Raw genomic sequence first — 13,263 nt, forward strand, 5'->3', positions numbered from 1 at the left:
GGATATTCGAGGTTTGGTGCAATTGGAATTGATGCCTAGAGACACCACCATAAACTTTGCAAGGTACTGTGAGACTCTCAGAAAACTGAAAGCATGAATTTGAAGAGTTTTTCCATGCATGGAACACCCTCTGCTTCAGCATGACAGTGCCAGACTACACATGACCACTGTGACAACTGCAACAATCCGATGCCTTGAGTTCACTATCATCAATCGCCTTCCATACAGTCCTGATTTTACACCATCCAATTTTCATCTGTTCCCAAAATTTAAAGAATACCTTCGGGAACTTCATTTTTAGATAGTGATGAAGTGGTGCAAGCGGAGGAGAGGTTGTGGCTCCCTCAACAAAGTCAAACATTCTGTAGTGATGTTGTCAACAAACTGGTGTCTTGTTGGGAGAAATTTGTTCATCTCTGGGGTGACTACATTGAGAAATTAATATATAGACTGAATAATAAAGATGTAGTATGCTGAAGATATTTGTTTTATTTGAAAAGCATTGAGAGTTTTCACGTAAAAAATTCAGTCATTGCTTTTCAGCAGGCTCACGTAAAATACTACTTCAGTGACATGCAAATCACTTTCACTGCTTTTATATTTGAGCAGCTCTTCTATTGGCCTCACAAGGCTGAGGTGACGTACTTCTATAACTTTCTATTACAGAAGAAATTGATGTTGTCATTGAAAACTGAACCAAGAACCTCTGCATCACTAGCCATAATGCTATTAAGTTGCTTATAGTATTGTGACATTAGGTTTTAGTGTTTATGACATTATAAAACTAGAAAGACAAAGGAAGTGTGCGATGACTGCTGTAGGAGAGATACTTTCACAGATGAGGAAATTGAAAATGTTACAAAATCTGTTGGCATAGATTGAAACAAAGAGTTGGCATTAATATCCACTACTGAAACAGCAGATGATGACTCAGCATACACAACTGTTTAAAATATTGACATTATTGGAAAACCTGAAACTTCGCTCATCTCAGACACAGTTTTTATTGATGAAAATTGCTTATGATTTTGGTATTACATCATTTTCAAAGGCAGATTTTAAAAATATCTCATTATCCAGTGTGAACCATAGTCAAGTGGTTTACAGCAAATGGTGAGGCTCAATGTACCCACATGTCAATTTGCAAACATTATTTTAGCATGAAGATCATGTTATATTGTTAAAGTTTCCTTTGAAAATAATGTAAAATCAAAATGCATATGGCAGTTAAAAAGTCCTGTGAAGTTAAGTCTAGTGAACATTCAATCCATTTCATATTTACTGAACAACTGATTAGACAATCTCCAAATGTCTTGTTAAAAAGGTTTATAATTACCTGTGCAAACTGGGCTGGACATCCTTCATGTTGGTGCCATATCAATTACTTTCAGTTCAGTGGGACCTTTCAGTAATTGTGATGCCATATGTTTTAGAAAATATAGGTACTTGTGGCAGTTTACAGTCACATGAAAACAACAGCGACCAATTAAATGATTCTTGAAAAATCCAGCCACACATTGATAGTCAAAAGTTATTTATCTACTTCTCTTGCCTAGCAAGGATTTCCAACTGACCATAAGAGAATATTACAAAGATTGATTAATATTACAAAGATTGATTTGAACTTTGTCCGTAAACGATGTTTCAAGCATAAATAAAATCTTGCATATAAAGGATGCATCATTTTGCAGTTTTTGTAGTCATCATTTAGAGAATCATAGCCAACTTCAAATGCCACTGCCGTGTAACTTTTGACAGAACGAAATGTGAAAAGGATGAAATATGTGATGTTTAAAGCTTTCCCGGCATACTGATTGTTCCATAAAAACAGCTGAACTCTGCTTGGAATCCTGTTATAGAGAAACTTTGTAGTCGATGTAGTTATCTGCATAAAGATGGAAATCGACCTGATACCGATATGCCAGGCTTTCACAGTGGAGAGCGCGAGGCGCAGCGCATGGAGCCGTTATGAACATGCACGCTGAGCAGTACATGCGCAATGTCACCTCAGTATGGCTTTAAATAGTAGAGCTCAGCGCGTACTCACCAGTACTACTACAGTGGCACTCACCTAAAGATGGCCAGAAGACTCTGCGCCAAAATATTGTGGCAGGACGTTACTGATATCCGGCAGTTCTCCCATGTTTTTATGGAACAGGATGAAATATGTTGGACTATGGTATTTGCAGAATATTCCTTTAGCTAATCCCAGTCACATATTCAAGCTGCCTCATAGCCATATATGTATTGTGTATTACCAATGATGAAATGTTATCTGTATTTTTCTGATCAGTTGTTGTTCTTTTTCATTGGTGTGCTTTATTTTTCACATTTTCAGTTCATTAATTTTTTAATAATGTTTGTGAAGACAGATTGTTAGGATAGGGCACAATCATGGTACATTGTAGCATGCAAGTGTATTACTACTGCAATAGTTTGATGGTATTTGTCTCAAATGAAAACCATATCCATTCTTTCTGTGAAAGTATGAACAGCTTTGTAAGTAAGTTTTCTGGTCACCACAACAGCAGAGCACAGACTGATGGTCTTCAAGTGTGCAGATAAACTCATGAATCATACCTGAGTTAGTTGCTCCCTCACATTTTTTTAAAAAATGTCAGTGTTGTAATTGAGCAGCCACGAATGTCAAAAGTTACATGCATATGTCAGAAAATTTGCCTTCTTGTCCACTATAACTTAGCAAACGCCACACTTCAGTATGTTTAGTCATATTTGATATATTTGGGTTTACACTAGATTTTTAATTCTGCAACTTACTACTATTTGCACTTTTGGAATTGCTCCAGCCTTGCATTTTATCTGGTAGTTCTTGTCATTAAACCCTGGATGCAAGCTAGAGTCTGTGTTATGTCGACAGGAGCTCCACTCTCAGATGCAATGGAGTCTTCTGTAATTGAGTGGGATGTTGGTGTCTATGATGGTGCTGCTATTGAGTATCATATTGCTGTTACTTGTTGTTACCTTCAAAATAATAGCCCTCTTAACTGGCTTGTAATGATACATTATCATTTTGCTTGCTGAGAGTCTCCACTTTCATTAATTTTTTCACTCAGAAGTGTGTTGCCTTTCTTATTTAGACATGTGCTACATTTTATGTAATTGCATCACTCAAGAAAGTTTTGACTTTTATGTGTGACATTTGGATTTGGTTTGCAAATTTTCTTGAAGTGTCTGTTAATTGTACTGTCTTCATTATTTATACATGAAGTGGGTATGAGATCATTCTTGTCTGGTATTCCAGCAACAATTTCACTTTACAGAATTATTATTTATTCTGTGACAGAATGTGCAATAATTTGAAATATCCCGGTGGGTTAAAACTGTATACCAGACATAAATCTGGAACCTCTGCTGTTGTGGATACGTGCTCTACCAACTGAGCTAGTCAAGCATGACTCATGACCTACCCTCAAAGCTCTATTTCCACCAGGACCTCTCTCCTATCTTCCAAACTTCACAGAAGTTCTCCTGCATATCTCACATGACTATCTCTCCTGAAACAAAAGGTATTGTTGGGAAATGGTTTAATCACATCATGGGAAATTGTTTCCATAATGAATTTTCCTTCTGCAGTGAACTGTATGCTGATGTGAAATGTCCTGGCAGATTAAAACTTAGTCCCACTCTGAGAAACTAATAATGTATTTCTGTTCAGCAAAGACTGCCTTAAATGAAAATAATTAAGAAAAAATAAATGTTGAGAAAGAAATTTCTATCAAAAAGAAATCTGTATTACATTAATAAAACTAAAACTAAACAATTCCTATTGTTTTATTCATATGTATCATGAGGTGTTATATATTCCATGAACAAGATATTAATGTTCCTCACACAAATAACACTAAAACTAGGCCACAGTAAACAGGTGACAGAAAAATCAAATTTGAAACAGAACTATAACTAACACTACAGCTGTCAGGTATGTACCATCCAAATACTTAGAAAATGCTTGTCTTTTATAATTCAGATTGGCAATCTTTTGACCATCCAATTAAAGAGGAAACTCATTTTTATTAGTGATAAGAACTAATGATTCTAATCTGTCCCTGACATTCATAATCAATAACTTTATTAATTCTCCCTAATTGCATTTTGGGCATTTTTACTTTATCAGTTCATGTACAATATATTATGGTTGATTATAAAACTTGGTGATCATGGAGTGTTACAGTAAGGACACACAGAATTGTTGGTTTTAACAATTGCTATTTAAAATGCTTTGTACATGTCATAAACTAAATATGTTTAACAGTAATATCAAACTATTTTCTGCCTTAAAGGTCTTTCTTGATGGAACTGATGTGAAAGAGTTAAATGTGAATTGGTTGAGAAACCAAATAGGTGTTGTTGGCCAAGAACCTGTTCTCTTTGCTACTACAATAGGAGAGAATATTCGATATGGGAGAGAAAATGCAACACAGGATGAAATTGAGATGGCTGCCAAAGAAGCAAATGCACATGATTTCATAACAAAATTACCTCAGGTAAGTTTTGTAAGTTGTTTAGTATTTAATACTTTTTGTGATGTTACCACTCATCTGTTTTGACCAGTTTTCATTGTTAATACTAGTAGATGAAACAGAGAGAAAGAGAGAAAGAGAGAGAGAGAGAGAGAGAGAGAGAGAGAGCGAGTTTGTGTGTGTGTGTGTGTGTGTGTGTGTGTGAAGAATGGAAATGCCAAGCAATGGTTCCCTCTGGAGTTCCAAGGGCCATTTGTCAGAGTTTCCTTTATAGTTGATGCACAGCTTGTCTGGTAAGCAGGCTGCATGTAAACTTATAAGTAAAACATCTTTGTAATAGAATGAGATAATTTGGTTTTCAAAAATAATAAAAACAGTTGGAGATGTGAACAGACAAAACAACAAGTGTCTGGAAAATGCTGTGATGTCAACAGTAGTGAAAACAACAGATTGTCATGCACCATAAAGATGATACATTGAGTTGTAGACAGGCACAATGAAAAGACTGTTTCACACTAAGCTTTTGATGAAAGCATTTTTCAGAAAAGTAAGAAAAAGATGCACACATTCACATGAGCAGACATGCCTCTCTCTCTCTCTCTCTCTCTCTCTCTCTCTCTCTCTCTCTCTCACACACACACACACACACACACACACACACACACACACATACGTGACAACTACTGCTCTTGCCAGATTGCAACTGTTGTATTGAATGTAAGTGCCAATGAGGAGTGGGACAGGGAAGAGGGAGAGACAGTAGAAGATGGCTGGGAGGGAGCACCACGTGGTAGCACATGCAGGGACTAGAAGGCGGCTGCATAAGATTGCCAGGGGCAGTGTTAGGAGGCCATGTGTATAGGGGGTGGGGGGAAGCAGGAAAGAAGAGGAGCAGAGAAGGGAAAAGACTGTTTGGTGCATTGGCAGAGAGAGTGCACAATGAGGATGAAGAGATATGAATTGAGAGGAGGTTATAGAACAGAAGGGGTGGAAACTGTTGGATGGTGGGCGTGGGGTAGTAGGGTTATCATAGGTAGAGGCTGGAATAACTTCAGGAGCAGAGAATGTGTTGTAAGGGTGACCCCCATCTGTTGTTGTTGTTGTGGTCTTCAGTCCAGAGACTGGTATGATGCAGCTCTCCATGCTACTCTATCCTGTGCAAGCTTCTTCACCTCCCAGTACCTACTGCAACCTACATCCTTCTGAATCTGCTTAGTGTATTCATCTCTTGGTCTCCCTCCATGACTTCTAACCTCCACACTGCCCTCCAGTACTAAATTGGTGGTCCCATGATGCCTCAGAACATGTCCTACCAACCGATCCATTCTTCTAGTCAAGGTGTGCCACAAATTTCTGTTCTCTTTCTAATTCTATTCAATACCTCCTCATTAGTTATGTGATCTACACATCTAATCTTCAGCATTCTTCTGTAGCATCACATTTTGAAAGCTTCTATTCTCTTCTTGTCCAAACTATTTATCGTCCACGTTTCACTTCCATACATGGCCACACTCTATACAAATACTTTCAAAAACGACTTCCTAACACTTAAATCTATACACAATGTTAACAAATTTCTCTTCTTCAGAAACACTTTCCTTGCCATTGCCAATCTACATTTTATATCCTCTCTACTTCAACCATCATCAGTTATTTTGCTCCCCAAATAGCAAAACTCCTTTACTACTTTAAGTGTCTCATTTCCTAATCTAATACCCTCAGCATCACCTGATTTAATTCAGCTACATACCATTATCCTCATTTTGCTTTTGTTGATGTTCATCTTATATCCTCCTTTCAAGACACTGTCCATTCCATTCAGCTGCTCTTCCAGGTCCTTTGCTGTCTCTGTCCTTTGTCCATCTGTACAGTTCAGAAAAGTTGGTGCTCGAGGGGAGGGCCAAAATGTACCGGGATGGAAGCAGCCATTAAAATCTATCATTATATATGTTCAATATAATAGAGGGAAACATTCCACATGGGAAAAATATATCTAAAAACAAAGATGATGTGACTTACCGAACGAAAGCGCTGACAGGTCGATAGACACACAAACAAACACAAACACACACACAAAATTCAAGCTTTCGCAACAAACTGTTGCCTCATCAGGAAAGAGGGGAAGGAGAGGGAAAGACGAAAGGATGTGGGTTTTAAGGGAGAGGGTAAGGAGTCATTCCAATCCCGGGAGCGGAAAGACTTACCTTAGGGGGAAAAAAGGACAGGTATACACTCGCGCACACACACACATATCCATCCACACATATACAGACACAAGCAGACATATTTAAAGACAAAGAGTTTGGGCAGATATGTCAGTCGAGGCGGAAGTGAAGAGGCAAAGATGATGCTGAGTGACAGGTGAGGTATGAGTGGCGGCAACTTGAAATTAGTGGAGATTGAGGCCTGGTGGGTAACGGGAAGAGAGGATATATTGAAGAGCAAGTTCCCATCTCTGGAGTTTGGATAGGTTGGTGTTGGTGGGAAGTATCCAGATAACCCGGACGGTGTAACACTGTGCCAAGATGTGCTGGCCATGCACCAAGGCATGTTTAGCCACAGGGTGATCCTCGTTACCAACAAACACTGTCTGCCTGTGTCCATTCATGCGAATGGACAGTTTGTTGCTGGTCATTCCCACATAGAATGCATCACAGTGTAGGCAGGTCAGTTGGTAAATCACGTGGGTGCTTTCACATGTGGCTCTGCCTTTGATCGTGTACACCTTTCTGGTTACAGGACTGGAGTAGGTGGTGGTGGGAGGGTGCATGGGACAGGTTTTACACCGGGGGCGGTTACAAGGATAGGAGTCAGAGGGTAGGGAAGGTGGTTTGGGGATTTCATAGGGATGAACTAACAGGTTACGAAGGTTAGGTGGACGGCGGAAAGACACTCTTGGTGGAATGGGGAGGATTTCATGAAGGATGGATCTCATTTCAGGGCAGGATTTGAGGAAGTCGTATCCCTGCTGGAGAGCCACATTCAGAGTCTGGTCCAGTCCCGGAAAGTATCCTGTCACAAGTGGGGCACTTTTGTGGTTCTTCTGTGGGGGATTCTGGGTTTGAGGGGATGAGGAAGTGGCTCTGCTTGTTTGCTTCTGTACCAGGTCGGGAGGGTAGTTGCGAGATGCGAAAGCTGTTGTCAGTTTGTTGGTGTAATGGTTCAGGGATTCCGGACTGGAGCAGATTCGTTTGCCACGAAGACCTAGGCTGTAGGGAAGGGACCGTTTGATGTGGAATGGGTGGCAGCTGTCATAATGCAGGTACTGTTGCTTGTTGGTGGGTTTGATGTGGACGGACGTGTGAAGCTGGCCATTGGACAGGTGGAGGTCAACGTCAAGGAAAGTGGCATGGGATTTGGAGTAGGACCAGGTGAATCTGATGGAACCAAAGGAGTTGAGGTTGGAGAGGAAATTCTGAAGTTCTTCTTCACTGTGAGTCCAGATCATGAAGATGTCATCAATAAATCTGTACCAAACTTGGGGTTGGCAGGCCTGGGTAACCAAGAAGGCTTCCTCTAAGCGACCCATGAATAGGTTGGCGTACGAGGGGGCCATCCTGGTACCCATGGCTGTTCCCTTTAATTGTTGGTATGTCTGGCCTTCAAAAGTGAAGAAGTTGTGGGTCAGGATGAAGCTGGCTAAGGTGATGAGGAAAGAGGTTTTAGGTAGGGTGGCAGGTGATCGGCATGAAAGGAAGTGCTCCATCGCAGCGAGGCCCTGGACGTGCGGAATATTTGTGTATAAGGAAGTGGCATCAATGGTTACAAGGATGGTTTCCGGGGGTAACAGATTGGGTAAGGATTCCAGGCATTCGAGAAAGTGGTTGGTGTCTTTGATGAAGGATGGGAGACTGCATGTAATGGGTTGAAGGTGTTGATCTACGTAGGCAGAGATCCGTTCTGTGGGGGCTTGGTAACCAGCTACAATGGGGCGGCCGGGATGATTGGGTTTGTGGACTTTAGGAAGAAGGTAGAAGGTAGGGGTGCGGGGTGTCGGTGTGGTCAGGAGGTTGATGGAGTCAGGTGAAAGGTCTTGCAGGGGGCCTAAGGTTCTGAGGATTCCTTGAAGCTCCGCCTGGACGTTGGGAATGGGGTTACCTTGGCAAACTTTGTACGTGGTGTTGTCTGAAAGCTGACGCAGTCCCTCAGCCACATACTCCCGACGATCAAGTACCACGGTCGTGGAACCCTTGTCCGCCGGAAGAATGACGATGGACCGGTCAGCCTTCAGATCACGGATAGCCTGGGCTTCAGCAGTGGTGATGTTGGGAGTAGGATTAAGGTTTTTTAAGAAGGATTGAGATGCAAGGCTGGAAGTCAGAAATTCCTGGAAGGTTTGGAGAGGGTGATTTTGAGGAAGAGGAGGTGGGTCCCGCTGCGACGGAGGACAGAACTGTTCCAGGCAGGGTTCAATTTGGATGATGTCTTGGGGAGTTGGATCATTAGGAGTAGGATTAGGATCATTTTTCTTCATGGCAAAGTGATACTTCCAGCAGAGAGTACGAGTGTAGGACAGTAAATCTTTGACGAGGGCTGTTTGGTTGAATCTGGGAGTGGGGCTGAAGGTGAGGCCTTTGGATAGGACAGAGGTTTCGGATTGGGAGAGATGTTTGGAGGAAAGGTTAACTACTGAATTAGGGTGTTGTGGTTCCAGGTTGTGTTGATTGGAATTTTGAGGTTTTGGAGGGAGTGGAGCTGGAAGTGGGAGATTGAGTAGATGGGAGAGACTGGGTTGGTGTGCAATGAGAGGAGGTTGAGGTTTGCTGGAAAGGTTGTGAAGGGTGAGCAAGTTGCCTTTCCGGAGGTGGGAAACCAGGAGATTGGATAGTTTTTTGAGGTGGAGGGTGGCATGCTGTTCTAATTTACGGTTGGCCTGTAGGAGGATGCTCTGAACAGCCGGTGTGGATGTGGGAGAGGAAAGATTAAGGACTTTTATTAAGGATAGGAGTTGACGGGTGTGTTCATTGGCTGAGTTGATGTGTAGGTGAAGGATTAGGTGGGTGAGGGCAATGGATTGTTCAGTTTGGAACTGGTATAGGGACTGATGGAAAGAAGGGTTGCAGCCAGAGATGGGAACTTCAAGTGTGAGGCCTTTGGGGGTAATGCCAAATGTCAGACAAGCCTGAGAAAATAGAATATGGGAGCGTAATCTGGCTAGGGCGAAGGCATGTTTGTGGAGTGAATGTAAATAAAACTTAATGGGGTCGTTGTGGGGGTATTGTGAGGGTGACATGGTATTAGAAGGTGGAAAGTGTAACATGAGGCTGAAATGAAAATGAAAATAAAAATATATGGGGAGAGAGAAAGGTGGACTGGAAAGTAACTGGAGATCTGGTGTGAAAAAAGGTGAGAAGGTGTTGGCTACAGCTGGGCTATGTTGGACTTGGGTTGGTAGACAATGATGTGCACAAAGGTTAGGTGGTTGTGTTGCCGCCAAAACACGTTAAAGGACGGAGAAATACGGGAAAATTTCGAAAAAACTGCGTGTAATATATTAAAAGGAGTGGTTTTGTGGTGGCAGATTATGAAAATGAGGCTAACAATTGTCTGACGAAGAAATAATGACGTTAAAACCTGTGTGAAGCGGATAAAAATTATCAGTGATGTGGGAAAAACGGAAATGGAAATAAAGCGAAAGTTATTAGAACTAGCCGAAATGGTTGTTTAAAAGGTGAAAGGAACTGTTTGTGAACTAGAAATGGTGGATTTTATAGTGGCGGTAGTGTTGAAAGCGGTAACAAAAATTTTTTTGGTTATGGTTTGGAAGTGGGTTACGTATTATTAAGTATATATAGGCGGGATAAAATTGTATAGCAGATTACGGTAAAAAGGAGAAGGTGAATACAAAGTGAAACTACTGGCAAAAACAGAAAGAGAAAATAAGACGACAGAAAAGATTTCGAAATGCAACAGTGACAATAACAAACGTAATTGTTGGGTTCAAATTACTGATATCAATATAATAGAGGGAAACATTCCACGTGGGAAAAATATATCTAAAAACAGAGATGATGTGACTTACTGAACGAAAGCGCTGGCAGGTCGATAGACACACAAACAAAAACAAACACACACACAAAATTCAAGCTTTCGCAACAAACTGTTGCCTCATCAGGAAAGAGGGGTAGGAGAGGGAAAGACGAAAGGATGTGGGTTTTAAGGGAGAGGGTAAGGAGTCATTCCAATCCCGGGAGCGGAAAGACTTACCTTAGGGGGAAAAAAGGACAGGTATACACTCGCACACAAACACATATCCATCCACACATATACAGACACAAGCAGACATATTTAAAGACAAAGAGTTTGGGCAGAGATGTCAGTCGAGGCGGAAGTGAAGAGGCAAAGATGATGCTGAATGACAGGTGAGGTATGAGTGGCGGCAACTTGAAATTAGCGGAGATTGAGGCCTGGTGGGTAACGGGAAGAGAGGATATATTGAAGAGCAAGTTCCCATTTTGCTGTCGAAGTCATCCCGCCTGAAAATGGCAGACAGGGGCAGAAGCAGTGCAGTGTGGCGGTGTTCTGCATGGGAGCTGGGAGAACCATCATAGGTGCTGATTTGGGGACAATCAACATCTCTAAGTTGACAATCCCAGGAATGTCAGGAGCAGACACAGCTGTGTACGGAGCAGCCACTGGAGATGGATCCACCTCTACTGGAACTGGAACAGAGACTGATGGGGCCGCTGGGGTCCCCTCCATGACACCTAGGGCAGTGAGGACCTAGCTGGGATGAAGTGGAGCTGGTGACTGTCCCTGCAGAGTGTGAGTCAGTAAAGCATCCAGGGCTGGGGATGCAGTGATCTGGGGCATAGCTGGTTTGGTGGTGCCACATGGTCCCCAGCAGATAACTCATACATCCAGTGACCATGAGAGCTGTGAACTGTATCAGAAACCCAGTGAATGATCGCACCCACAGTGGTGCGCTGAGCTGAAACTGGTGACGAGTCTGAGGCAGGAGGGCCAAGGTCGTCGTGGAGACAGCAGTGTAATAAGAGTCCATATCAGCCACCCATGTAACAACTCAGTAGGCCACTTCCCAGTGATGGTTGTGGCCTAATAGGTGACTGTAAATAATGTGAGGGCCCCATCCATGGAAACAGAGTGTGCCACGGCCGATGTCTTCTCCTTAAAAGTCTGCACCATCTGTTCCACCTCCCTTTGTATTGCAGGTGAAATGAATTGGTGAGTAGGTGTGATCACTTGGAGCTAACAAAAATGGGCAAACTATGCTGAAGTAAACTGGCTGTCATTGTTCAAGACAATGATAGACAGGAGACCCTCAATAGCAAAGATGTGAGACAAGGCTTTAATGACATTTGCTGATGTTGTATAGGGGACTGCATGGATATAAGGAAACTTGGAGAATGAGTCAACCAGAATAAGCCACAGTTGCTGCAACAAAGGGCTGGTAAAGTCAATGTAAAGACGCTCCCAGGGGCCTGCTGGGGCTGGGGCAGAAAAGCATTGGGGGAAGCTGGCTGCTGGAAGGCTCATGAGGTACAGGACTGAGCCGTTGATTCAATATCCCTGTCAATAGCCAGCCAATAGGGGTATCTATGGGCCAGCTGCTTCATAAGTAAAACACCCCAATGTAGGAGGTCAAGGACCTTTGGAATGCAGAGCTGATGAAATAATTATCTGAGGCCAGTTTTGTTCTATCTGGAGGAGGAGATTGGTCTATCTGGAAGAGGAGTACCCCATCATGTAGGGAGAGGTGGGGCAGGAGATGAAGCATGTCATCGCGGACCATGGGTGTCCTGAGCAATCTCTGTGGTCAACCATGCTTAATCCACTGGACAATAGAATAGTATGTTGGTTTCACTCATATCTGAGCCACAACCACTAGTACATCAAGGGAGAACTCCTAAAGGGTCAGGTCTACTTGAAAAACAATGACTGCCTGAATGTCAAACTTGGGATCCAAGCCAGCCGGCAGGCAAGATAGAGCATCGGCATTTTCACAGCAACTGAAAGGTTTGTAGAGAATGTTGTACCTATATGTGGACAGAAACAAAGCTGAGCATCAAAGCTTTTGTGGTGTTTTGTCTGCGAGTCCGGACTGAGGACCAAACAAGGTGAGTAATAGCTTGTGGCTCATCATCAACTGAAACTTCACATTGTAGAGACAGGTATGGAACTTCTTCAGTGCATTGGCAATAGCTAATTTCTCCTTCTTGGTCTGCAAGTAGTTGCGATGAGTGAGCCTGGGTGAGAGTTTTGAAAATGAAAGCAATTGTGTATTCAGAGCCATCCAGGTCTGGTGGGAGAGCACTGCACTCACTCCGTGCTGTGATGTATCAGCAGTGACAAGAAGGAGGTTTCCTGCCCTGTACAGGACAAGGCACAGTGCTGATTGCAGAATCTACTTTAGCACTAAAAATGTCACCTCACTCATAAGTGACCACATGAAGTGAGACCCCTCCTTACCCAGGGCATTCAGGGGGTTGGTGAGCTTGGCAGCCTGGGGGATAAAATGATTGTAATAGCTAATCTTCCCCAGAAAGAACTGTAGTTCTTTCAGAGTTTAACGGTGGAACGTGTTATCAATGGCTCACATATGGTCTCTGGTCAGACAGATGCTTTGCTTATACAGGAGGAATCGAAGGTACTCCACTGAGGACTGGAAAACTTGCACTTATTGAGGTTATATTTCAGGCCCTTGACCAACAAGTAAGAAAAGAAGGAGCAAAAATTGTGGAGGTGCTCAGCTGTAGATTCCCCTGTCACAACGATGTCATCCAAATAATTGCCACATGAGGAAACACCTAAATCAGCTGTT

General features: G+C 42.5%; 1 protein-coding gene across 4 annotated transcripts in view; it reads left to right on the forward strand.

Annotated features, from left to right (window-relative positions):
- Positions 1–13,263, forward strand: part of LOC126199000 (multidrug resistance protein homolog 49-like) — a 368,814-nt gene that overhangs the window by 228,942 nt on the left and 126,609 nt on the right. For all 4 annotated transcript variants that reach the window (XM_049935679.1, XM_049935676.1, XM_049935680.1 and 1 more), the window contains exon 12: positions 4,302–4,505. In XM_049935679.1, coding sequence (XP_049791636.1) covers positions 4,302–4,505 — 204 coding nt within the window. The remainder of the gene's footprint in view (positions 1–4,301; positions 4,506–13,263) is intronic.

Source organism: Schistocerca nitens, chromosome 8 (genome assembly GCF_023898315.1).
Source record: "Schistocerca nitens isolate TAMUIC-IGC-003100 chromosome 8, iqSchNite1.1, whole genome shotgun sequence".
Taxonomy (NCBI): Eukaryota; Metazoa; Arthropoda; class Insecta; order Orthoptera; family Acrididae; genus Schistocerca; species Schistocerca nitens.